Below are 26,672 nucleotides of genomic sequence, written 5' to 3' on the forward strand. Positions count from 1 at the left end.
AAAGTGCTTTTTTTTGACAGCCTGGTGCATCTTACACAACAAGGGGGTAATACACACCTAAATAAATCCCTATGGAGTGTGTGCTCATGTTATCTGTGCCTGGCTCTGGACAGAGCCTTGCACAGCCAGCACCAGCAGGCTCCATGTGGGACCCGCTGCCAGCAGGAGCTGCTCCAAAGGGCTCCAAAGGAGTGGGAGATATCAGCAAGAGCTGTGCCAGCGCTGCATCGCAAGCTCCCCTCTGCCCTCGTCTCAGGCATGAGAGATGGGCTGCAGCAGGGCACCCATGTGCACCCAACCCAGTGCCCCTCTGAGAGGCTGTTTCACACCTGGTGCCACAGGCTGAGCTTCAGAAATGCTCTCTTTAGGTCCCAGTTTGTGCTCTGAAGGCACAGCCTCCCCACCCATCTGTGTGCCGTGTGGCAGAGGAGCATGGAGCAGGCAAACAGGTGTGGGGAGCCAGAAACTCATAGAAATAAATATCCAGAGAGGAAAATACTGTGACAGTGAGAGATTTTATTGGAAGAGCAATATGAGAGCAACCTTTGTGCCTAAGAACTCTGCCTCCTGGCTATGGATGTTAAAAGTGGCCACAGGAACCCCCAAACATCCACCAGCCGAGCAGCTTTCCCATGTGATGCTGGCCAGAGGCTGCTGCCTGTCCTGCTCAGGCCACAGCCACAGCACAGAGCAGCACTTGAGAGAAAGGAAGAGGGAGAGAGTGCAGCAGAGCAGGGCTTGGGGGTGCATGTGCTGCCTTACAAAGGGAGCAGCATCGAGGCTCCTCCTGAGCAGGATCTTCCCAGAGTATTCTGGCCAGAAAACTCGTCCACCTGGAAGAAGCAGAACAAAAACTACTCAGTTTTCTCATTCAGACTTTCACCAGCTTTTTGCCATTCCCAGCAGAGGGAAACTGGGAGCAGCCCATGGGAAATGAAGTTGGCTGGGGTGGTGTGGGGCTGTGGGATCTGCATGTCCCAGCCCTGGTGGGCACATTCCCACTCCCCAGGACACAGCACAGTGGGAAAACTCAATCCTTACGTCAGTGATGCTGACTTCAGCGTTCCTGAGGTTGGTGTTGAGGATGTTGGGCAGTGGGACTGACACACGGAAAGCATCTGCAAAAACAGGTGTAAGAATCTCATCACAGGGATGAAACCCAGAATGAAGGCAGCAAGAGGAGGGGGAGAGCCCCAAATCCAGCTGAATCTGAGATGACAGGGGACCCTGACCCCCCCTACCTTGAACAGAAGGTACATATACAGCTGTGAAGACCTTCTTGAGCCATTCTGCGAGCGCATAGGACTGCAGGGAAGAGGATGTGTCAGAGCAATGGCTATTGGGCCATGTCAGGGTTATCAGTTGACTTTACTCAGTTTGCTATGAAATCCAAGAACTAGGAAGCTTCCTTCAGTGAAACACTCCCAGGACTGAGGGTGGATATGCTCTTTGGACAATTTCTTTTTAATTATTCCTCCCCCATTCCCAGCACCCCCAAGTGAGGAGATACACCCAAGTGTCACTGCTGTAGAGCACGGGGGATCTGCAGGGCAGAGGGAAATTGCCCTCTGCCAAGAGAAGTAGAAGGATGAAAACTGCAGAATTAGCTTGTGGATTTCTCCCCCACACAGAGCCTCTGGCCATTGCATCACTCACTGCAGCACCTCAATCCGGTGCATGCACTTACGCTGGGAATGTCAAGACTCTGGGGGAACTGTGTCAGGTTGATGCTAGAAAAGATAAAAACAAAGAAGAGTTGGGGTGTGTTGGTGCAGCCTCCTCCAGGCCCTTTCTCGGTCTGGAAGTTTTCTCACCCTCACAAATGTAAAGGTTTTTGAAATTAGAACAACTTTTTTACAATTCTCTCATCACATCAACTGTGCAGTTGGTCTGAGGTTGGGGCTGGGAGGAGGCAGGAAGGCTCCAACAGCCACTGACATCTTTACCATGTCTACATCACTGTCCCCCACCAGCCTCATTTGTCCCCAGGCAGAGCCCCCCGCCCGCAGAGCTGGGCTCTACCTGTCAAGAGCCAGGGAAGTTTCCAGTTTGCCATCAGAGACTGATGGGGTGATGTTCAGAACGATGTCCTGGAAATGGAACAACGAAAGAAATGAGGTTATTCCCCTGCACAGCTCCCAAGACTGAAAAGTGTATTTGTAAATTACCCATTCTGAAAAAAAGCACTTGTCTGTGCCGAGAAGCCACATTTTTGTGACAGATGGCATCATGTATCTCTCTCCCCAGGGTTCGCCTTCCTGTCTTTATTTTGTGTTATTCCTGAAACATTTCACTTACTCTTTATGCTTGGTTATGAGCTTGTTTAAAGGACTGGGCATCACCGTTTTGATGATGCAGTAAATACAAAAGTACAAACACTGCAGGGCCAAGGGTAGGGCAAGCCAAGGGGATGCCAGCAGTGATCCAGCCTCAGCCAGCACCCTGTTACAGTCATCTCATCCCCCAGGAGCTCACTCACCCCATTGATGGAGAACAGGATCCCCTGGGGGGTCTGCAGGGCAGGACTGGCGACGTCGATGGTGGCTTTGAGTGTGACAGTGGCTCTTCCGTCCCTCACAGTCACTACTGGCTTTTTGCTTACTCGGACACGCAGCTCCAGTGGCAGAGAGCCAGGGAGGGCCCGGGTGAGCTGCAGGGAGAGAAGAAGTCAGGGCAAGGGTGGGGTGAGAGGTGGGGTTGGAATCAATGCACATGGAGAAGGTGACAGACCTGGGGGATGAACGGGAAAAGGGCAGACATGGTCAGCGAGCTGCTCTGGGGAACCTGTGGGAACAGCACCGGTGACATCGCTGCCCGGGAGGGGTTGTGCAAAGCCCACTCTGGGCTCAGCTGGACCCCACAAACACAAGCAGGCAAAGGTGGGCGCCCTTGGGTCACCCAAGAGCAAGCAGGACACTGACCTGGCCTTGCAGAGGGGAATTGCTACCCGTCAAGCTGGTGATGCTGAGGTTGAGGGCTCCCTGCCCCTGGACCTGCTCCAGCAGGGCGCTGAGGGTGTCCTGGGAGAGGCTGAGCCGGGGCGGGCGGCCCGTGGCCAGCTGCAGGCTGGCAGTGAGTGGCAGTCCCTGCACGGGGGTCATCATGCCATCCCTGGCATTCTCAGAGAGGAGCTGCAGGACACAGAGCAGGGAGGGGCGTTGGTGGGGCTCAGAGGATTGCACTGGGCACCCTGCCTGCCTGCTGACCTCATGGAGAGGCTCACACGAGGTTTGTCAGCATTAAATGATGACAGGGCTGCTGCAGGCTGCTCTGGCACAGGCAAGGGCTGCATCTGCTACACCTTCCCCACTGAAACACTGCCACATATCCTGATTGGAAAGACACACTGCTGGTATTTAATGCATGATTCTGGTCCCTGTCAATTACCAAACTTTGACAAACCACTTATAAACAGAGCATGCCTGTAAGCAGTGACTGCTGCTCCTGTATGAAATTAAACTTTTCTGATTAAAAACTATGAGAGTGCTACAATTATGCTTAATTAAGTAGCATAAAGCCACTCTTGCTCATGCCACCATCAAGGATTAACAGGCAAAAAATAAAGTAGAGATCCAGCACTGGAGAAAGCAGCGATGTGGCTGGAGGAGACTCATTAGAGCCCTCCTGTGAACAAAGCCTGAAGGCAGCTGAAATGTGAGTAGCCTTTGATAGACATCCACCATATTCCAATGAATCAAAGTCAGAGGTTTTGGGACCAGGGAACACAGTGGCACTTACGTTCAGATCCATCTGGATGGCGTCACCACTGAGGATGGAGAAGGAGGGCAGGTCCCCCAGAGCCCCGAGTGGGAGCACCTCTGTGGACACAGGGAAGAAAGCTCTTCAGCTGCAATGGCAGGGGTTTCTCCCAAATCCCATGGTCCCAAGAGTTACTGGAACCAGCAGCAGCTCCCGCTCACAGCTAGAAAAGCCACTAGAAAACAATAATTTGCAGCAAAAATGTTTTTTCTAAAAGCAACCATTCCTGTGGTGGGTTTCTGCTGGAAGAGCTGGCTGCTGCTGCTAGGGCAGGGAAACTGAATGTTGGGTTTGAGCTGGGAGTTGTGGTTTTAGAAAATTGCTAAAATATTTGTATTTACCTAATGTAAAAAGCCAAGTAAGGCTAGGGGCAGGATGTCACAGGGAGGAGAGGAACAGGAGGTGTCAACTTACGGTTCCTGGAGCCGAGCAGGGAGCTCAACACCTTGAGCTTGGCGTTGACGATGTTGCAGCCCTGGGGAAGCAGAGGGGAGTGAGAGTGTCCTGGGACCTGCTGCACCAGTGGTGACATGGCACCGGCACAGCCAGTGACAGCAGGCTCTGCTGGGCTGCACATGTGGGCAGAGCTGCTGCAGGCAGTGCTGGGGGGCACATCCCATCACACAGGACTCAGCATCGCATGGGTGAGCGGCCCCTCTGAGCCACCGTGGGTCTCACCTGGGTTAGTGGCTGCTAAACCAGCACCTGGCTCAGAAATCTGTTTGCCAGCAGAGCCTGGCACAGGTGATGGTGCTGGTGCCTTTCAGCAGGAGGAAAGGCTGACCGCCCCGCTGAGCTCACAGCTGTGCAAATATCCACATCCATGGGGCAGCCTGGCCTGCTGCCTGCCCTGCCCGTGCTGCCAGCCCACCCGGCACTGTGCTGGTGGGTCACATGAAGGTGGCTCTGCAGACTCACCAGATCCTGCAGGGCATTGCTAAGGAAGCGTTTCAAAGGCTCTTCCAGAAGTGGCACTCTGGGTCTGGTAACAGGAAAATAGGAAATAGCAAGTGACAAAGATTAATGCTGGAAAGTAAGGGGACTTCACACAAGAGAAACCTCACTTGCTTTGAGGCCTCACTTGCTTTGTCCTTACTCAGTGCCAAAATATTACCACTCCTAAGCCCTCTGAATCCTGCCCAGTGCCAGGTTCCCCACAACCAGAAATGTTCTTTTCTTAGCCAAAATTTTAGAAAAAGGTCAACAGTTCCCCTCTGAGCCTGACAGCTGCATCACCTTCAAGGCACCCGGCAGAAAGGTGCTGCCATCAGTGACCAACAGCACCAAGGTGTCCCACTGCCACAAGAGCCACGGGCTGGCCATGGGCCACCCGCTCACACAGATGTTCCCTCACACCTGATTCATACCTCACATAGGTGTTTATGTCAACAGTCCTGCAGTTCAGAGCGTTCTGGTGAGGTGTCCACGTGTCCTGGACCACCATGGTTGCATCTACCTCCACCTGCTCGCAGAGTGGCTGGCCCGGCACACTGCCCAGGGGAAGCACAGCAGGCAGCTCAGGACACTTGCTGACCATCTTCTTTCCAAAGAGATGGCGACCACCTGCCCCAAGCCATGCCCCTGATGGGCATGCCCTACCTGCTCTCTACCAGCAGCTGCGTGTTGAAGTCCACCTGGTGCCCAAAGCCCGGCAGGGAGCGCAGACTGATTTTGGGGAGGGTGTTGTTCACAATTCTCAGTCTGGATGGTTGAAACGAGGAAGAAGCAGTGAACAGCACATTCGCACAGCTCTGTCCCCTCAGCCCCCCGCACTGCAGCTGTGCTCTAGGGATCCTCTTCCCCCTGGGTCATCAGGCATCCCCAGCAGCCAGGAGCAGCTTGTGGCACATACAAGGCACCCTGGGATGCCAGGCAGAGGCAGAAACTCCCAACAGATGAACCCCTATTTATGAACCCACCCCAGGAGAGAAGGGAGGGAGCCCTGTGTGTGCAGGCTCCAGGACAGAACCTCCTTTCCCCAGCATGGCTCAGACACACCGGGCTGCTCAGGGACACCATCTCCCACTCGCACTCACCCCATGAGTTCTTCACCATTTCTACCAAGAAGGCTGCCAATGAGACCGTTTTTGCCAAGGAGACCATTTTTGCCAATGAGAAGTTCAAGGACGGTGTCAAGGAGAGTATCAACAAGGCCATCTTTGCCAAGGAGACCATCAATGACACCATCTTTGCCAAGGAGACCACCGAGGATACCGTCTTGGTCAAGGAGACCACCTAGGAGACCATCTCCACCCAGGAGACCATTTCCACCAAGGAGACCACCAAGGAGACCATCTCCACCAAGGAGACCTCCAACAGCACCATCTCCTCCAAGGAGGCCACCAAGGAGACCATCTTCACCAAGGAGACCACCAACAGCTCCATCTTTGCCAAGGAGACCACCAACAGCACCATCTTTGCCAAGGAGACCGCCTACAGGACCATCTTTGCCAAGGAGACTGCCAACAGGACCGTCTTTGCCAAGGAGACTGCCTACAGGACCATCTTTGCCAAGGAGACTGCCTACAGGACCATCTTTGCCAAGGAGACCTCCAACAACTCCATTTCTTCCAAGGAGACTACCGACTGGGCCTTCTTTGCCCAGGAGACCCCCAGTGATTCCATCCTTGCCAAGGAGACCGCCAAGCAGATTGCCACCAAGGAGACCGCCTGAAGCTCTCTGGGGAACACCTTTGGCTGGTGGATCTTTAAAACCTGAAGAACAGGATCAGAGATCACTGTGAGCTACGTGGACTCAGCATGCAAGGTGTGCCAGCCTGGTTCTTCCCTCCCCTCCCCTCTCCCTCTTCATACAAAAGAAGTGGTGGCACCAGCTTCTGTAAAGTAACTGAAGTGCCATCTCCAAAGTGCTTTATAAATGTAAATTACCTGCATTGCCACTACTGCTGGGCAGATCTGCACCAGCTTCTGATTTTCTGAGTATGGTCAAGAGAAAAAAAGAGCAGAACTGGCCTCAAAAGAAGGATAAATCCTGTCTCTTATGTACACTTACCATTCATATCTGGTCTGGCAACCAAGAATGGGATTCCAAATCCTTGTGAAGGGATCAGCAGGCCGTTGAGAAGGACAAGAGTCCACAACACGGACATCTTTGGTCCTGATAACTGTGGGAAGTGATTGCCATGAGTGCAGTGCTGGGAGAGCGATCACCAGCCCGTGGAGGGAGGAAAGAGAAGGGAGGGAGGATGAAGGAGAAAGAAGGAATGCCTGTCAGGGAAGACAAAATCAGAGAGGAGGCTGCTGGCATCTCTCCTGCCTCCTAATCACACTGGTGCTGATGGACAGTAACCCTCCTGGTGGCACTTTCCTGCAGGAGGAACCAGAGGGTCAACACCAGCTACTCCAAAGACCAATGGCCAGAGCAGTCAAGGGGAGAGCAAAGGGTTGTTGGGGTGTTCCTGCTGTGACCCCCCTCCAGTGCTGGTGAGCAACAGCGTGACTGAGCTGTGTGATTTAGGACTCATCCATCCTGGATGGGGATTTCTCCAAGAGACACATCCTGCATGCCACAGAAGGGGAAAACAAGACATTTCTGATAACGATTGTCTCTGGAAGAAGAACAACAACATCTACAGAGTACAAATACACGAATGTAGCGAGTAAGGAGAGAACCTCCAGGGAGAATGTCATGATTTCTGCACAAACATCAGATTCTGAGGCTTCCCTCTGCATGGAAACACCTGATAGAATTGTAAGAAAGAGAAAGCAAACTTTAGCATTTCAGTGTCATTGAAATATTTCTGTGGTACCTACAACTTGAAGCACCTTATTTTTCTTTTTTAAAGAACCAAAACGAACTTCGTTGCTCCAGATCTATTTAAATGTAAATAACTCATCAAAAAGGGATCAAAACAAGTGTGAGAGGTCTAATTCACCTTAGCTAGAAATGTATGGCAGATAATCGAGTTATACCAAAGATAATTGAAGTGATAATTGTTTATGAAAACCCTGAAATACCCTTTCTTCTGCAAGGACTGCAAATCCAATGAACACGCACATCTCTTCTGGAGAAACTTGCACTGAAAGGCACCATTTTCTTCTCAGAACATAATTCAGGCAGGCAGCAGGCAAGAATAACAATTTTTGTTAAAAGGCCACCACTCCCAAAGGAACACTGAGGGTTTGCAGAGGCAGAAGCAAGAAGCACACTTTTTGAGGAATAAGTTTGCTCTTACCTGACCAAGCTCTTTCTCCAGCCAATGTCCCTGTCTTCTGAAGATCAAGAGGATCCAGGATCTTCATATATAGAGCTTCACAGCAGGAAAAAGGCAATGTCATTTGGGACATCCAGAATAATTGGTGGGGAGCAAAACAAACAAGGTCTTGTTTCTGGTGACTTCCACTGCAAATATTTCCTTGGAGATACTAGGAGTTAGGTAAATCATTGAGCAACGACCTGTAGGAGCAGACTCAGCCAGCTCTGGGTGCCTGGTGTGGTACATCATGCTTTCATCCTGCCTAGATGCGGACGTGGCTGAGATGTCATGCCCTGATAAAATACCTTTCTTTCTTTTTTTCTTCTAAATAAAATTGATGTTCTGACTGAAACATGTGTCAAAACACTGGCCACCCCTGGCTGTTCTTACTTCTGCAGTTCTCAGGGCTGCAGTACTGAGCAATAAGCCCGTGTGGGGATGTGCCATGAGTTATGATAAATGAAGGACCAGGCAGCACCTTCTCCAGTGTAAAAAGGCAGACTGTGGAGATAGTAATAGCCAGGTGTTCCCTGTCCAGGCCACCAAGACATGCCCAGCATTCCCATCCAACTTGCCTACAGCCTGATCAAATGTCACAGCCCAACAGATACCCTGAGCTGACAGACTCTTTGGAGAGACACCACCTAAGTGGGAAATACTGCCCTTATCCAACTGGCATGGAATTGCTTCCAAGTCCATCACCTCTGCTCAGAGTGCTCCAGAGAGCTGGAGGTGGGATGTGCTTTAACAGGAAGACACTGTTGAGAGGCTGATGCCATTGACCTGGAAGCTCCCAGGCCAGAACTTGTTGGTTTGGGGTCTTTTTGAAGTTCTGGAAGGATTGTTGATCCCATTGTGGGCACACCACCCCATGCAATAGGTGTGCTGGAGCTGCCCAGGGTCTTCTGCCTCCTCCTTGCAGCTCTCTCCAGGCCCCTGCCCTGATTGCTGCCCAGGAGACACAGAGACACTGCAGCAGCTCTTGGGACACGGAAAAGAAACCTTCCTCCACGGGCCCCAGACCAAACGTGGTCCCCATGCATGGGGCACACCCCACCAAGCACAGCAAAAGCTGTCTGTGCTGAAGGGAGAATGCACTGGCTGAGGGGACTGGGATGAACTCTTCACTCCCTGATGTGCTCATTGACAACAGGAGTGGATGGCAATGGCTGCTCCCTAGTTCTATTGAAAAATAATCCAGAAAAAATGCTTGCTCAGTGTTAATACTTTCTGTAAACTTGGAAATAAATATTTCCAGCAGATCAGCCAGCTTTGGACACACACTGTTTCCAGCTTTGAAAAAATACCTTAGTTAAAGGCCAAGGAAGGGGTGGCAAAGATATCAAAGCACTGAAGGACTTGTCACTCTCCTTGCAACCTGATCAGCCAGGACCTCTGGAGCACAAAGCCCAGCTGTCATGGTGAGATCATGACCTTTGATAAGATGGACGAGGGTGTTAACAAGATGGTATTAAGTTATCATCCATCCTGAATCACTTCATGCTCTGGGAGCCACTGCCCAAAACCTGAACTACCATGAAGACAGCCCTGATACTGGTCAGTGCACAGGGAAGGGGCGGGATGGCAGCTCTGGGAACAGCTCCTGCTCAGTGACCTTTCAGGCATGACAGTAACTTGGCCTCTCCCCAGTGGCTGCTGAATGCAGAGGTCTCTGACCATTGGATGTTTTGGAAAAACCAAAGCAGATTCCCATAAAGAGAATGACATGGTGGTGTCCAGGTCTCGCTAAAGTGACTTTCAAAGCCCCAAGAACACAGAGCCAGATTACTGAGAGAGGACAGAAACCAGAACAGATTTGGTCAGAGGGAGAAGAATAGAACTGGTGTGAACAGACATGTTTGCCTCAGTTCTCTGTGCTTGGATCACCTGAAATGAAGCTGTCAGGCAAACAGTAAGGGGCATGTATTCCCAAGAAGAGTCTGAGACTGTGACATCAGCAGGCTCCAGTCAGAGCAGGCTGGGGGAAATGTCCTAGCTATGGCTGGAAAATGAGGTGGATCTGCTCTGCTCTCCCGTTGATGGCATAATTCAGACATGGCCTGTCTGCCTGAGGAAACCAAGGTTTGCTCTGCCATCCCTCTGGGACCACTGAGAGACTGGTACATCCCTGCTGCTGAGGGATCAGGGGTTCTGGGTTCGTGTAGGGCTCCAGGGAACAGTGCTGGACAAGGCTGCACATCTATCCCAGGTCACCAGTACCAGGGACATGATAGTGTGGCTCAGCAGCAGAGCTGCTTCATGAAAAATTAACTAGGTGCTCCCTGAGATTCCCAGCCTTGAATTCTCTAGGAAAGTTGTGGACAGATATTTGGATTCATTTTTTTGCTTTGCTCAAAGGATTGAGACTCAAACGGTTTGATTTTTTTGTTAGCTGATGCAAGAACAATAAGGGAAATCTGGCCCACGCTTCAGTGACATGAAGAAAGGCATCACAAAGCCCAGTTTTCATGGGGAGCTGGTTTTACAGCTTCTTCCTCACTGTTGAGGACTGCCAAGGAAAATGATTCCTTACACATGATGCAGAACAAATCCCTGTGGAGAACAGACGGGGTTCTCAGAGCCTGCCTCCCCAGCAGGTTTTCCTGGGAGTAATTTCCTAAAAACACAACAGTCTTTCCAAAGATATCCTCGATTCAGCACCAGCTTCCTGTCACCAGGAAGAGATGTCCAAATCATGTCAGCTCGATGAAATCAGGATCAAAGCTGTTTATTGACTTACTAATGACAAGAAATTATCCAGGAGTCAGTGAGTTACACACTCAGGATCAACATCAGTGAAGCAGCTGATAAATACCAACACCAGCCTGAACCTAACTCCTTCTGGGGTCCTAATCCCAGGGCACACTCCCCACCCCTCACAGCATGTGCACCCTGGGAGCAGGGGGTCACTTTCTTGCACCTGTCTTGCGGGAGGTGTGGGTGATGCATCCTGACAATGCAAATATGATTTATTTAGGGATCAGCTCTCTCAGGACACAGCCTCTGCCCAGCCATGCCCAGCTGGATCTGACAGTGCACGGCAGCACAGTCTCACTATGGGGGCATGAGGTCTTTTTATTTCCCTTTGTGGAGTCAAACTCTTGGAAAGCCAAAGAAAGGAAGAGACACCCCAGGAAGACCAGCACCCTGCTGCTCCCTCCCCCATCCATTCCCATGAGTCCTGGCCACAGTGGGGATGGGGGACTGCAGCCACTGAGTCCCCATCCCTCAGGTCTCAGCGACAGGCGTGTCCAGCACCAGCATGTTCTGTGGATTTAACAGCAAAAAGCACCTGGGTGGGATTTAACAGTTGATTCGGTGTTTGTGTGTGACGGACTAATGGCACAAAGCCCAGGGGTGGCCTAGGGTACGGCAAAGCCACCATGGCAGCATCCCTACCTTGCCCCCACTGATGATGTAGGTGCTGCCCAGCAGGTCAGACAGGATCCCTGCACACAGCACCCCCAAAATGAGTAGGAGACACTGTCAGAGACACCTCGGCTGCGGTGGGCACTCCAGCATTTCCCTGCCTACCAAAGGATTTTGGGAATACTCAGAGGGAAAATCAACAGGGTGGGAATTCTTGGGTTTGTGTATTTTAGTTTAGTCTCTGCTTTTGGCATACTTCCCACATGAGTTAAGTAGATAAATGGATGCTGCAAGGTGGGGAATTTTACTGCCATTTCAGCTGGGTTTAGGCGTGGTTAAGGGAGATGTGTTGATTTTTGGAGATTTCAGAAAGGCAGAGAACTGTGATAGCAAGGGGGTTTGATTCTGAGGACAGGAACAATGCTCCAAGAGGCCTCAGAGAAGCTGTCTGCATCCTTTGTCCATGCAGGCACATCGCTGCTGCCTCTGAAGGACTGGGCAGGCAGAGCCCGGCTGGAGGCACTGCCCAACACTTCCCCCTCCAGGTCCACTGCAATGGAATGGCTGGCAAGTGACTGTCCTAGCAGAACCCCTGACAGTCCTGGGGACAGGAGGAATGTGCCAGGTTCCTACCCCACAGGTGTCACACTCAGGAGAGTTACTGGTGGCCAAAACTCTCCCACAAATGCATATTGGGAGCAGGGATCACTTCTGAGCATTTGCACCTGTGGGAAAACAGTTTAGGAGGCCGATTTATCATTTGTTATTCTTTGAAATATTATTCCTTGAAATAACATTTTCAATTTCAGGATACACTTCTGGTGGCAACAGAGCTTTGAGGCTGCCAGACCACAAACATTAGGAGCCTCCACTGTTGGTTACACAAACCAGGGCTTGTCTCAGTTTCCTCTGTCCCTGGCTGAACTGGGTTGTTCTGGATTAAACCTGCCTTAAGCTGAGCAAAGAGCAGGGCCAGATCCTCACAGGTATCTGACCAAAATGGACTGACTTTATGACATGTTAGGGGGTTGCAAGTCTGCCCTTTGACAAGCATTTGGGAATCAGGTGCTCAACCCCAAGGGCAGCTCTGTCTGAGCATCACATCCCTGCCCGCCAGGCTGGAACAAGGAGGCTTCCAGCAGCACCAGTGCAATTGCTGCATAAACCCAGGAATGGCTGGAAATGCTGCTTTTCACCAGACTGAAAGCTCCTTTGTGTGGCAAAACTGTGAAATCTGTTACAGTGCACTGAGAAGAAGGAGGAGGCGGAGGAAGTGGTGGAGGAGAAGGAGGAGAGGGAGGAGGAGATGATCTCTGGGAAACAGGGGTGGGAGGAGGATGGGACTTACCAGAGCTGGCAGCACTTTCTGAAGGGTGCTGTGAAGGACCTTGCTCACGACTTGGGTTGCACACTGGGCAGGGAGAACACGTCACCCTCAGAGCCCTCATGCACCCAGCAATAATTATTTATTGAAGATCAAAAGGTGGGAAAGTCACTCGCTAAAGAAATTGATCTGCTACAGATAAGGGCAAAATTTGCCTCGTGTTTAATAAAATGTGTTTTCTCTCTTTGCAAACCATTTCTCAAGAATGCCATCTTCTGGTTTTAAATGAAGCTGAAGGTTTACATCCCTAAAAGAAGCTCTGACAATCTGTCAGTACAAAGCAGACAAATATGCACATTGCATGGAATAGCACAACTAGAGCTGGTCTGAATTTGTCCATAAAATCTTTGTTTAGTGGAAAAAAAAGAACTGCAAAAAGTATTTGTGTGCTGCAGAAATCCAAACCTGAAGACTGAAACATCTAACAGTGCTGTGACCTGCCCCTGAGGAATTGCCAATCCTGGCAAACCACTGCTGTGTCCTTTGGGACTTACCTGCTGGGGGGGTTGGTTCTAACGCTGACAAAGGGGATGTGGGAGCTCCTGGGGCTGAACCTCGAGGTGCCTGTGGTGTCCTGCCCCAGCCACCCTCCAACAATCAGGTTTGCAACCAGAGTCATTTCCATGTTTCCCTCTGTAAAGCTGCTCAGAGCAAAGTTTGGTCAGCACAGGATAAACCCCAGGGACGAGTGAGCCCCCAGATCCCCCAGCCATGCTCCCCATGGGCACCTGGCTCCCATTAACCTTTTCCCAGTGATTCTTATTTGGACTAAGCCATGAAGAGCCCTGAACCAGGGGAGAACACCAGAAAGATCACCAGGACACAGAAACTTTTCACCTTCAGCCTGAAGGAAAGACAGAGGAAAAGAGCTGGGTAAAGGGGAACAGTCAGAGCCTGGTGCCCAGGATTTGATGCTTACAGCAAAGTCAGCTCTTGCTGATATTCTCATTACCTTTTTCTTCCCCTTCTTGTTCAAACTTTCCATTTAAATATACATTTAAATTTAGAAACATGTTTCTTCCCAATGAAAAATCACACAGTCTAATTTTGAAAAAAATTGGGGAAAAAATCGTTTTGGCATTCAAAACATCTCCATGCCCCCATTCAGCATGGATCTGGCAGATGGAGGACTGTCTCTGATCTCCCAGAAATTTGGGGTTTTACTGGGACATCATGGACAAAAGCTGGGCAGCCCCCCACACTGCAGAGCTATGACACCTGCCCCAGACGGTGCTGAGGTGGGAGCTGAGGCGCTTCGTTGCCTTTAAGTTACAGTTTCTTTGTGTGTTTGTAGACACAACCATGCAGAAAATCACCAGCTTTAACATCCCACTTGTTAGCGGGGAGTGATTCGTGGCTGCCTCCGGGCTGACACTTCCCAACCTCCCACTTTTATTTGCTTGTCCCCGGTTCCGGGCTGGCAGCGTGAGGCTGCGGCTCATCACTCACCCCGAGATGCCTTTCATGGGCTTGGGCTTGGGCTTTTTTTTTCACGGCTTCCTCTGCCATTTTCTGCAGAACATCACTCCCCTTTAGAGCAGCTGAGACTGCTGGAGGATTTGCAGAATATGAGGAGTTCAGCACAAACCCCCCAGGGGGGAGCCTGTGCTGGAGGGCGAGGGGTTGCAGTGCATCATATAAAACATCTCTATTAACATATCCCATCCCAACACACCCAGGACCCCTGCTGACCTTCTGCAGAGAGGTAAGGAACAGTCAGTCTGTACAGCCTGACTGAGGAAGAGGAGAACCAAAAGAACCAGAAGTGATACTGTTGTGTGAGCTGGTCCCTGAGGGTTTCCAACATCTGCCAATATAAATAATTCAACTGATAAATCTGAAAGTCTGGGTAAGCTCTCAGTCTAGGGTCTCAAATGAGAGCTCCCAGCCAACAGAGACTTGTGCAACAAAATCTGAAGGAGAAATCTTATCTGCTTAATTACATGGTACAGACAGAAGTAGGAGCAAGAAGAAACCCAAGATGGGCAGTGGCAAATTCTGCTCTTGGAGACCCACATGTAATTGTGACTCTTGGAGGAGCAGTTCCCCAAAGGTTCATGGGGTTGTGCAAACACTGGGGGAGGACATGGGCTCAGCTGGGGGTTAACCCAGTGAAAATTGTGATAATCTCAATAATATTCTTACTAATTTCAGGAAGGGTTAGAGTGAGGATGAGAAGAACTTTCACCTGCCCAGAGAATGGGCTCCTTAGCCTCAGCCCTGTCCTAATTCCACTGTGGAACATCCACACATCCCACCAGGCTGCAAACAGGCTGCACAGAACCCTCCTCCAGCCTGCTGCTGTCCCTTTGGCTGCCCCTTAGATTTGTGGCCACCACTGTGTCCTCCCCCATCCCCTCCTGAGTACCCCACCCCAGCAGGACCCAGGTCTGGGAGCTCAGCCTGGTGAGGTAATGCAGCACAAAGTAATTTATTTCCTCTCTTCATTTCTGTATAAAACTTGTCATGAGGTTTAATCTGTCATTACCTCCCTCCCAGAGCTGTGCTCGGTGGCCCGCTGCTAAGCCCAGACAAGGAGATTTACATCTTATCTAACAGGAGTGTAAGATTTATGGATAACTCCCGACAAGGAGCACATCATGCCAGAAAGACACTTTTGTGCTGGTAACTTGATCAGTCATTATGCTGTGAGTTGACGTCTAATTAAGCCTCCACAGGCATCATCAGGTCCAGAACAGCTCTTCAGGAGGAGAAAATCCACCTCTAAGCACAGTAGTGGCAGCTTATCCCCAGCCCTTGCACTGCTGGAACAGATAATAATGCTCCCCAGAAAATCCCCAGTCTCAGGGAGAGCTGGCAATATCACCTGTCCTGGAAAAAGGAATCACAGGGGCAAATTCCCAACTGCTGCTCTAAAACACAGCAAATACTCATTTCTTAGTGGCTTTCCTAGGCTGTGTCCATGTCCCTGCCAAAGTAAGATCCCACAAAACACCTCCCATGGCCGCAGGGGACTCGTCTGAGGGTTACAACCTTCTCGATGGATTTACTTTTCTGAACACATTTCTTGCCTCTCACTGGGCTGCCTACATCAGCATGGGAGTGTAAATCCTGCTCCCCCTTGGCAGGCTGCTCGATCTTCATATTTTCTCTTGACACTGCTTCCAGGATGCCTTCGATGGAAATGCACAGCGTGGCTGGAATGCTGCTTTTCTTGGCATTTCCCTGCCATGCTGAGCAGGAAAGTAACACCGTGCTGGGGAGAGCCAAGGGCTCTGAACGTGTCAAGATGCACCTGGAACCAGAGCCCGGTACCTCACGTCACCGACGCACAGAGGACAATGGCTGCTGCCCAGGCTGCAGGTGTTTCAACAAGCCCTGAACACCTCACCCCACTGCCAAGGCAGTCAGACCAAAATGGGCAGCTCAACCCTCTCTGGGAGACTGGTCATGCTGAGCTCACAAGACTGGGGAGGGATGGGGGGGAAGCCAGAACACAAAGGGGAACTGGTAAGGCCATGCAGGGGGTGTGTGTGTGGTGTGTGCAGGTGGTCCATGCTCTGTCCTCCAGGCCAAAAGGAAGCCAGAAGAACATGATGGACATCAAGCACAGGAAGGAGAGGAATTCCTATTCCCTCCCATGAAGGGTTTCACTGTTTGTAGAGATATTATCAAAGACAGTGGATGTCACTGACTATATTCTCAGCCAGTTGTAATAAATATTGCCAGTGCCTTTGATAGGGAATGGGTTTAAGAGAGAAGGGATTATTGCACATGGGCCATTTCAGATCTTCTGTGTGATCTAAAACTTGCTGAACCCAATAGAAACACTTCTATTACCTTCAAAAGACTTACCCAGCCCTGATGGAACCAGAGAATGTCCTTAATTAATTGCCAGGATCTCCTTCAGGTCATGTTCAAGTCTCATCCCTTCTGGTCTGAGCTCCTGAGGCAGGAGAGTGACACAAAACACAGCAGCCTCTCATAGAATCCTGGAATAGTCGGGGTTGTGAGGGACCTTAAAGCTCATCCATTCCAAACCCCGGCGATGGGCAGGGACACCTTCCTCTAGACTTTTCCAAGCCCCATCCAGCCAGACCTTGAGCATTTCCCTGGATGGGACAGCCACACCTTCTCTGGGCAACCTGTGCCAGGGCCTCAGCACCCTCACAGGGAAGAATTTCTTCCTAATCTCTAACATTACCCTGCACTCTGTCAGTTTAAAGCCATTGCCAGTTGTCCTGTCATTCCATGACCTAGTCACAAATCCCCCTGCAGCTCTCTTGGAGCCCCTTTAGGCACCGGAAGGGGCTCAAAAGTCTCCCTGGAGCCTTCTCTTCTCCAGGCTGAACAACCCAAGCTCTCTCAGTGTGTCTATAGCAGAGGGGGACACGGAGGTGCTGTCCCTGTGGTGTTCAGAAGAAAGGGTGGCTGCAGAGCAAAGAAATCCACGTTTGCTTTCTAACAATGTTTGATTTCTTGGCACCCTCCACCCAGAGGCCTTTCTTTGTGCTCCTCAGGAACACCACAGTGAAGACAAGCTGCCCCAGCACCTGCTGTTCCATCCTTCACCTCACCAGGTCGACGGCCAAAGTAATCAATTCTATGGGGAAACAATAAAAATGGTACAAAAAAACAAAGCGTCCCCCCAGTGTCCTGGTTCCCAGCCCTCTTTGCCAATCCCTGCCCCATCAGCTTTGGTTGGGAGGATATATAAAACCAGCAGAATTTCTCAGTGTGGCCACGGCAAGACACAGACTGAGTCAGAAGAATGGGAAGACCAGCCAGGGGAGGTAAAGATGCTTTTGCACACTGAATAACTTGATACAGGCATTGCTCCTACTTTTGTGTGTCTCCATAAGGGTCAGCATTCACCAGAAGTGATGCTTTCTGCAAAGGCTGAGATAAATATGTATGTTTTCTGCAGGTTAAGCTTTCTGAATTACTTGTTTTCATAACATTGTAAAAGTATTACAGACATTATAAACGATTCCCAAATGTTTTTCAGAGACAGATAACACTTTCACCTTTTCATTTGACTTTATAACTCCTCCATAACTTCCATTCCTTCCTCTATTAATTTTAGCTTCTGTTTATTTGCTATTTTTATACCAGTTGTGGCCATTCTGTGCTCCTCAGTAAGTGAGATATTGCTGCAGGCACTGTTCTAGCTCACAAGATTGCAGAGGCTCTTCAAGGCTGAACCTTCTGTCAGTGCTTTTGAGACACCACACGAGAGCTGTGGGCTGTTACTGCACCAAAGCTGACAAGCTCCACACCACACCCCCAGTCAAGGAGCAGATCTGTGACTCCGTGCCTCAGTAGCCAAGCAAGGGCTGTTCTGACCAGGCTGCTGTGGGTGCCCTCTTCATCTCCCTCCTCCTCTTCCTCTTCTTTCTCCTCCTCGTCCTCCAGGTGCCTGCATGGCGATGCTCCGCACCCTGAGCATCCTCCTGAGCCTCCTGATCCCGGCTCACACCACCAGGTCACCCGACTGTGGTGGCATCCTCACCCCCTCTGGACTGAGATACCGTAAGTGCAGACCCACAGCTCCCATGCCAGCAGCAGGCAGTGACATCTTCCACTCTGCTGGTGAAACGCTGGCACCAGAATCTCGTGCCACTCCTCAGCTTACCTGCCTCACGCCCTGCCCATTGCTAGCAGCAGGGGGCTAGTAAGGGATGGAAATGGGTTTCAGTCTGTCCATCAGGACACAAGCTCCAGAGGCTCTCATAAAACATCTGCCCTGTTTCACAGTTGCTGAAGTTTCAAAGCCACATGCGGAGTCAGTCCTCAGGAGGGACCTCATGGCCCCGCCAGCCCCAGCCCCATCTCCTGCCTCCCCAAGTAGGTGAGTTGCCCTCTCTAGCGCCTGCCATACCCCTGGTTCACACTGGTCTTTGAATATTGGCACAAAAGGCACTTTACCAGTGAGAACAAAAATCCTCCTGCAGACCAGGAGGTTTAGAAATGAGGTCCTGGCTCCTTTGTTGGTGTCCAGCGGCAGCAGAACCCATGCTGCTCTCAGGCCATGGATTTGTCTGTGCAGATCTCATGAACTTTTGGGTTTTCTCAGGGTCTGTGCCTGTCTCCCAACACCTTCCTTTCTGCTCCAGCAGGAACCAAATTATCTCTGTCAAAGTTGACAAGTTTTCCCTGACCCTGATCCCCGACACCGGGATGCGGCTGAGCATCAAGGTGGACCTTGGCATCACATCTGCCCCGTGAGTGCCGGGGCTGCCGGGCTGGAACCAGCCCAAGCTCCTGGCTGAAGTCACAAGGCACCTGCAGGAGCAAGGGTGGCCTGGGGGGAGTGTGGCCAGGAGCACCCCCCAGCTCCAGCCTTCTCCTCTCCTCCCCGGCACAGCTCAGCCACCAAGGAGATGAGGCTGTCCATCCTGGCAGACCTCCACGTGGACATGAACCCCGAAGGGAACCTGGAGCTGGTGACCTCTGACTGCAAACCCACCCTGGAGGAGGTGCAGAGCACCGAGGAGACGGACAGGTCAGCCCCACAGTTTTCCTCCTTGTGGGATTCAACTAATGGGTGAAAGAAGAAACTGAGGCACAAATGTTTCTAGGCATTGGATTGAGAATTGCTCACTTCCCTCAAAGCTAACAAAGGCCAACACTAAAACTTTATCTTCATAGGAGGAGCTTTGCTCTACTTTTGGGGTGGTTTCCCCATTTTAAGAGAGATTCAGTCTGTCACAAGGGAGTGGTACTTTTAGAGTTGTGCAGCTGGAATGCTTTTAATGTAAGTCCAGTGGCAATTCTCCAGTGGTTTGTGATTCTGAATTGTAATCACAGCTTGATAGAAAAAAGTGGTAATTCTGTCTCTGGATCCCTTTCGGGTCAGATAAAAGACACTCACCCACTTTTGGCTGATCTGGTTTTCTCCTAACTTCTATTCTGTTGTTTTTACCCAGCAGGTCCTCGGGATCGGACATGGACAAGCAGATCAACGTAGAAAAAGTAAGATAAAGTTTGTAAAGGCCTAAGACAGCATTGTACAGGTCTGTAAGAATTAGAGCACTTTATGTCTACCTGGTGCTTTTCCAGATTTCCCCCACAGCTCCGTGCTCACTGGACACTGCCATCATCCCCTGGCTCCTGCTACCAGCCGATGGCAACACCCACCTCAGAGGCTTTCTGGGGACACCCAGTGCCAACAGACCCCCATGCTCATCTATCACATCTCTTTTCTTTTTGTTCTTTATTCCACAGATTTGCCTGGAAGTCTTCAAATTGCTGCTTCTTCCAAATGAACGGCTGATGTCTCTGGCAGGTGGGCAGCTGGCTTTCAGTCCCATTATGGACTGAGGGTTTCAAGGAGCATTTTGGAGCAGATTATGAGGTGGGACAAATTCCTACCCTGCAGCAGCAGAGGCTCTGCTGCCATCATCTCCCTGGGGACCTGCTCCCTCTGCCCAGCTCTTTCCCTCTCTTTTTAACTCTGAAAACACAGACACTTCCCAGAGCCTGTCTCTCCTTCCCTACCCTTCCTGAGCATCCCTCTGCTCCATTTGCAGCTCCATTCCCCATCACACCAAGCTGCCAAGTCCAATACCTGCCCCTGGCTGCCCCCATGTACTCTGAGCAGGGAATCATCATCTCTTTGCAAGTAAGTCCTCACTTTCCAGCTCTTACAGCCCAGCTCCAGTCCTTGGAAGAGCTGCTTCCACTGAGTGCTACAGCCCTGAGACTCTTGAAATTAATTTTCTCTTTGCCTATGTCCCTGCAGACAACTTTCCAAGTGGCAGGGACAGTGATCCCCCTGCCAGTCAGCCCTGTGCCTTTCAGCATGCCCGAGCCAGCGAGGTCCAGCCCTTCCCACCTCATCCTGGCCTTCTCCAAGCACTTCTACACCAGCTTATTCTCTGCCTTGGAAGAGTCTGGAGCCCTCAACGTGAGTCTCCCGGTGAGTGGAACAAGGGAGGAAGGAAGGAGTGGGAGATACACGCTTGGAGGGACAGCCCTGCCCCGGGAATATCTTGGAGGAACCACAAGCCCTACGTAGAAATTAGAGTGTGTCCAAGCACTTGCAGGAGTCACAGCCACTCACCCCAAAGTTCCTAAAAATATTCCTGGTCTAATGGAACATGGAGAGTTTGCCATGAGGAGTAACCTGCACACTGCTCCTGGCATGGGCTGGTGTGAGGAGGGCTCCTGCATGTACCCGGGGTGGGATGGTGCTCATCAGAGGGGCTGCATGGCCACGAGCCCTGGAGCAGCCCCATGGGTCTGATCACGAGCTATGCCTTGTGTTTCAGAGCTCACTGACCACTGCCACCTTGGCTGAGAGGATCACTCAGGTGTGTTGCTGTCACTGTAACCCCAAGAGGCACAACCCCAAATCAGGCAGTGTCCCCCAGCTGCCCACCCCGACCCTGGGGGTGCAGGGATGCCTGCCATGCCCAGAAACAACCCCAATCCCTCGGCAGATGGGCTCCCTCTTCCAAGAGGACCTACCAGTGGTGCTTCAAGCTGTGACCCGGAGCTCACCTCATGTGGTGCTGGAGGAAGACAAAGCAATCGTGAAGCTTTTCCTTACTGCACAGATCGGAGCAGGATCAGCCCTTTTCCAGAGCTTCCTGAGTGTGAACGTGGTGGGTGTGGAAGCTTGGGAAGCTTGGGAAGCATGTGCTGAGAGTGTGTCCCTGCTGCCCACAGGCACTGCCCCTTCCCCTGGCCCCAGTGCAGCCACTGCAGGGGCTGACTCAGCCTTTTCCATCACAGTGCTCCCGGTGTCCAGCAGCGTTTGCCCGTGTGGCATCATGCGGGATGCAGGGAGCACATTGCAGGAGGCAGCACGTGGATGGGTTCATCACAGCCCACAAAGCCAAAGTGGGACTGTTTCCTCACTGATCCTGCCTTCTGTTGCCCTCACAGGACGTGACTGCCAGGCTCCACCTCAGCGTCGCCGACACGAGGATGATCATCTCTGTGGCAGCCATAGAGTAATGGCCCATCTGTCCTGCAGGAGCCCAAAGGGGACACGTCCCAGTCACAGCAGGGAAAGGAGAGGCAAAGCGGTCTGGGGAGGGGTTTAGCTTTTAGAGTTTGGGCATTGCAGGCGTAGCTTCTTCCCCAGAGAGACAGTGAAATTCCAGAAACATGGCTAGGGAGAAAAATGGGAGCTGCAGCTTCCACTCTCCCACAAAGGCCCCGAGCCCAGATGGGGAACTTGGGGAAACAGGAGAAATTGCTTAGTACAGCTCATCACCAGCAGCTCCTCTGCTGCTCTTTGTTTTCCAGGGATATCGAGCTCAGCCTGGCCACCTCTGATGTGGGTCCTATACTGGTAGGTACCTCCAGCTGTGGCCACTCTTGGTACCATCCTCTAAGAGCCTGGTCCCCCTCAGCTGCCCCAGCCATCCTGGGCAGCGGGTGCCAGCAGGGAAATATAGGAATACTGACTTTGGGTGCTTGCTGCACCTGGCAGACGGACAGTTGAGTCCCTGTGGGATGGGAAGAGGTGCAGTGAGCATCAGGACCCTCTCACGGGTCTCTGCCCCTCTCCTCCTGCTTTAGCCCCACACCACAAGCTGACCCTGATTTCCCCCACAGGCTGCCTTGCTGGAGGAGCTGTTCCTGCCCACAATCCGTGAGGAGGTGCCAGCCCAGATAAACAGTGAGGAGATGGGAGCTCTGTGGGTGCTGCCCTGTGGGAAGTTCAGCATGGACCCAGGCAGCACCCAGCTGGAAACTTTCCCTCTTTCTTTCTCTCAGAGGTCCTGAGACAAGGGGTTTTCCTGCCCCACATCGCCAGTTTCACTTACACCGATGTCAACATCACAATTCACAAGGTAAGAAATAAGACATTTAAATTGCTCCTTGCTGTCTTGATTTAAAGGAAGCCTGGGAGCAATGCTAACCTCCCAGCTCCAGAATAAATCAGAGCCTGATCATCCAGCCCTGCTAACTTGTAGATCCAAGTTCCGCTGCCTTAAATAGGCTGAGCCCTGTGGACACAGGCAGTGGTTGGGGCCATGGGTGGTGATGGTGGAGCCCTGTGTGGGCTGATGGAGCCACACAGGCACCATGCTCAGTCCTCCTTCCTTCCTTCCTTGCTCAGGATTATGTCTTGATCCCCTGCAACCTCCAGCTAGAGGCAAGGACTGGACAGGCAAGCACCTGGGAGTGAAGTCTAGTGTCTGGAGTAGAACAGTGGCAGAATCATTCAGTTGACTCTCACATCATGCTTTGTGGTTTGCTACCACTTGAAATGTTGAAAATCTTCTTTCTTGACTTACTAAAACATCATGGGTTTATATTCTGGATAATAACGATGTTGCACTAGCACCTTTCTCTTCCAGCCTTGCTCCTGGTAGTTTTGCTGCACAGAGAATGGATTGTAACAATGTTACGTGCTTTAATTAAATATTTCTCTTTAAATCTGCATTTGCTGGTGTGACTATTGACATTCTTCCCCCCTCAACAATTTGTACCAATAAACAGACAAAATTTGCCCATCATGTCCAGACCCTACATTTAATTAATCCCACTCATTTACAAGGATGCAAAACAGACTCGTGCCTCTCAGCTGCAGAACAACATCGTCCCTACAATGAGATCTTTCTGCTTTCCCTCCATGTCTCATGTTACTATGGGAACATTACAGCTGGTGAGTTTCCTGGGTCAGAAAGAAGAGGAGGGGGAGGAAATCAGTCTGCAGAATGGTTTCTAATTTTAGACCTGAAGGCAGTTATATTTTCAACACTTTGCTTCTGAGAAAGCTCATCACAGAGAAGATGCTGAATGAGAGGTGACTGCAGGCGTTGGACTGCGCCGGCGCCGTGGTCGCTGCCATTGGGATGCTCTTTCCTACTGACCAAACACATCTCCTGGTTGTTCAGGAAAATAAAGGGGGGGAAAACACCCACAGCAGACACAGGCATCCAAAAGGGGAGGGTAGGTGGTAACAGAGCTTCAAAAGCTGCCCTAGTCACTCTGTCACTGGGTGCTGTTGGCATCTACCCCAGACAGGGTAAACATGAGGCTGTGCTGATGCACAGGAGGAGAATCCTTGTCCCTGACCATGCAGCCCAGGAGGAGAATCCTCATCCCTGACTGTGCAGCCCAGGAGGAGAATCCTTATCCTTGATCATGCAGCTTCCACCTCAGCTCTCCCATGGGGATGCTTCACATAATCGTGAAACCTTATTAATTATATCTACATCTGCTTTCACTTGCTACAACTATACCCATCATTTCTAGCCTCTGAAGCTGCTGAAAAACACTTCAAAACCTTCTATTTCAAAGGCTCGGAAATAGGAAAAGCAAACAAAACAAGCCAAGGTTGATTTACTGCAAGGAGTAAAGAACCCTGAAGGTTTATATGCCCGGAGTGGGGACCTGACTAATGATGTTAATGCCTGAGGTTGGCCATAGCAGGAACAGCTCCTAATAAAAGCTTCCTGGTAGAGCTGCAACCATTATTCTTTGACTAATATATGTTAAACCAGTTTCCCAAAAGGAATAAGCTACAGTAGTAAAAAGATGCATTTCTTCGGCAGGGAATATTCTGGCTCCAAGCTTCACTGCATGACTCTGCCTCTCCAGCGCAGGGCTGGAGTCTCAGGAGCTGCACCCACAACTGCCAGCCCCACCTGGGAACAGCCACAGGCTTAGAGCTGCCCCATGCCGGAGAATGAGGGTCATCTGCTTCTCCCTCCAGTCATCCCATTTACTGAGACCCCCAGCACAGCCAGGGAAAAGGAATGCTGAAAAAATTGTTTGCATTAGCCCCTTTGGCAAACACAAAATCCATCACTTTCCTGAGCAGTTCTGCAGGAAGAGCTGCCTGGTGACCCCCAGCTTCCCTCACTACTGGCACATGGAGCAGCATGCACCAGCCAGATGGTTCAAACCCTGGAGCAGGGGGAACAAACCCCTTCTCCAGCCCCCACAAAACAGCAGAGGGATGAATCTTTTGCCAGGGGTATTGCTGGAGGAAGAACCAGAGAGCTCCAACAAACCCACAAACCACCAGCAGCACAGCCAGGCCCTGGCAACCCCTCCTGCTGCTCACCCAGCAGAAGATTTTCCAGTCTGTCAGGGTTCCAGTGTTAAAGAAACTTTCCTGAACAGGATTATCCCAGCTCTTAAGGGTTCTGGATTGCAGTTTCCTGCTCTGGACATACTCCTGAAACCAGTAGAAATTTAGAGCATTAGATGTACAAGTTGCAGAGGTGAAAAGTAACACTGAGAAGATGCTGCCTTTTCCTTTGGAAAAGGCTCCTCTGCGGCTTCCCCCTCAGTTCCATGTGATGAGCAGCATGACGGAGGCCAGATCCCAAGAGAAAAAGCCTCTTCCAGGGGCACAAGATGACTTTTCCACTCTTCTGTGACCCTGGGTGTGCTGTGCCAGCTCTCCATGCAGCAGCAAGCTCTCATCACGTGTTCTCACCACACTGTTTTCTTTCTCAAGACAAGCAGAGGCCTGGGACAGTGCCAGATCACAGAGCCCTCTATAATGTGCCAGAGAAATGAATGCCTCCCAGTAGAGCACAATACACACAGAAGTGATGGCCAAACGGGAATGAAAAGAGGCCCTAAACTTTACTTACTGTCCAGAAGGTATTTGCTCAGGAACCAGAACAAAACCTTGTATCAACACAGCCTGTTCTGCCACCTGTGGGCAAAAAGGATGGATGGAGACACCAAGTCCCAGCAGTGCAGGAGCCCTGAAGTGGCACAAAGCAGATGCCAGCACAGGTTGCTGGGGAGTTGTCACTCATCCCGTTCTCCAGGTAACAGGGTCACACAGACCCCCAGACCCTGCTCTGCCAGTTCTGAGGGCATGCTGGTGTCAGAGAACACGAGCAACAGGATCTGAGCTCCCTGCTCCTGGCTCCTGAGCAGCTTCCAAAGCTCCACAGTGTTCACTCTTGTTGGCACCTCACTCCACAGGGGTTCAGCTGGCAGTGGGGCTGTACCCAGCCTGCTGCTTCAGTGCACCCCCTTGTCACCACACAGGAACAGCACTTCTGCCCAGGGACAGGACAAGGCTTGTGTCACCAGCAGCTGAACAGTCTCTGGGGAGCACAGCATCAGTCTGCACCATGCTGGGAATAAAAAGAGCTGTTTATACTCATCAGGACACCCATCTTCAGTGTCAGCATGGACTTCAACCCACCTAAAGCCTTTCTGCTGGACACGAGGCAGGCCATCCCATGTGGTGACAGTGTGTGACACCAGGTTTGTGTTTGGCACAGCTCAGGAGAGCGCTGGCCAGCTCACACAAAGAGGGACCCCCAATGGGTCCAGCACCTCCTCTGCCACGTTCAGTGATTCCTCTGCAGCATCTCACAGCGATGATGGGAGCTCATGCAGCAGCCACAGGTTTGGCCTCACAGATACTGAGCTGTTCCTACCTTCAGGCAGAAATGCAGAGTGGAATATTGCCCCATCCCTCACCTGGTCAGTGCCAGACTGCCACAACTTCTGGGGACACAAGGAGTAAGTAACACACTCGTAATAACATCCAGTGCTGGGAAAAACTGGTGTTGGAGAGGCCATTTAAAACCTGAGATTTGCAAATGTTTTAAACACAGAATAATTTGGGCTTTTTTAAATCCAAAATGCTGGGATTCTTGTCACTGTGACATGCAGAGACCAGCAGGCTGTGATGTGAGCTTAAGCAGATATGGCTCTGGCAGGCAGACGGGTGTTCTCCAGGGCTATCAGACCTCTCAGTCCTCTGGTAAGGAAGTTTTCCCTCCAGATTCTATTAGGAAATGCTTCATGACCTTTGGAAATTCGATTTAATTTTGATTTCTGCTTGTGGATTAGCATTTGGTCAGCAGGTTATCAAGCCAGGAGGAGCTACTGAAAGTTCAATTTTTTTTCCCAGGAAGTTCAAGTGGGAAGACTTTTCAAACCCAAATTCAAAATATCAATTGTCACAAAAGAACAAGATCCCAGAGTGGAGGCAGGACAGAAGCTCACCCCGAGAAGCATCAGAAACCAGAACCTCA

At 51.0% G+C, this 26,672-nt stretch overlaps 2 protein-coding genes across 2 annotated transcripts; one reads left to right on the forward strand and one right to left on the reverse strand.

Annotated features, from left to right (window-relative positions):
• Positions 1-496: 496 nt before the first annotated feature.
• LOC137484115 (BPI fold-containing family B member 3-like) lies at positions 497-8,902 on the reverse strand. The gene is made up of 15 exons (XM_068207699.1): positions 7,956-8,902; positions 6,773-6,884; positions 5,796-6,474; positions 5,359-5,460; positions 5,127-5,249; positions 4,678-4,741; positions 4,174-4,234; positions 3,739-3,818; positions 2,922-3,131; positions 2,731-2,784; positions 2,480-2,650; positions 2,023-2,090; positions 1,688-1,730; positions 1,042-1,305; positions 497-833 (listed from the first exon to the last, which is right to left on the reverse strand). Exons 2-15 carry the CDS (start codon positions 6,867-6,869, stop codon positions 759-761), a joined length of 2,091 nt encoding a protein of 696 aa, XP_068063800.1. The 5' UTR covers positions 6,870-6,884; positions 7,956-8,902; the 3' UTR covers positions 497-758.
• A 503-nt stretch (positions 8,903-9,405) lies between these two features.
• Positions 9,406-23,168, forward strand: BPIFB2 (BPI fold containing family B member 2). Its single transcript, XM_068208289.1, has 17 exons — positions 9,406-9,444; positions 12,589-12,748; positions 18,040-18,222; positions 18,448-18,541; positions 18,810-18,914; positions 19,058-19,195; positions 19,620-19,665; positions 19,918-19,978; positions 20,223-20,314; positions 20,435-20,611; positions 20,964-21,005; positions 21,135-21,299; positions 21,583-21,650; positions 21,949-21,994; positions 22,261-22,324; positions 22,423-22,499; positions 22,769-23,168. Exons 1-17 carry the CDS (start codon positions 9,406-9,408, stop codon positions 22,835-22,837), a joined length of 1,626 nt encoding a protein of 541 aa, XP_068064390.1. The 3' UTR covers positions 22,838-23,168.
• Positions 23,169-26,672: the final 3,504 nt, after the last annotated feature.

This window comes from Anomalospiza imberbis, chromosome 17 (assembly GCF_031753505.1).
Source record: "Anomalospiza imberbis isolate Cuckoo-Finch-1a 21T00152 chromosome 17, ASM3175350v1, whole genome shotgun sequence".
Lineage (NCBI taxonomy): Eukaryota > Metazoa > Chordata > Aves > Passeriformes > Viduidae > Anomalospiza > Anomalospiza imberbis.

Bases quoted from the DNA above. Each gene is read 5' to 3' on its own strand.
- LOC137484115 (XM_068207699.1), bottom strand. From the start codon at position 6,869: ATGTCCGTGTTGTGGACTCTTGTCCTTCTCAACGGCCTGCTGATCCCT. The intron at 2,651-2,730 runs GTCTGTCACCTT...CTCTCCCTGCAG, and splicing joins TTTTCCCGTTCATCCCCCAG to CTCACCCGGGCCCTCCCTGG. The intron at 1,731-2,022 runs GTAGAGCCCAGC...TATCTTTTCTAG, and splicing joins ACTTCCCTGGCTCTTGACAG to CATCAACCTGACACAGTTCC.
- BPIFB2 (XM_068208289.1), top strand. From the start codon at position 9,406: ATGACCTTTGATAAGATGGACGAGGGTGTTAACAAGATG. The intron at 21,995-22,260 runs GTAGGTACCTCC...TTTCCCCCACAG, and splicing joins CTGATGTGGGTCCTATACTG to GCTGCCTTGCTGGAGGAGCT. The intron at 22,325-22,422 runs GTGAGGAGATGG...TCTTTCTCTCAG, and splicing joins GGTGCCAGCCCAGATAAACA to AGGTCCTGAGACAAGGGGTT.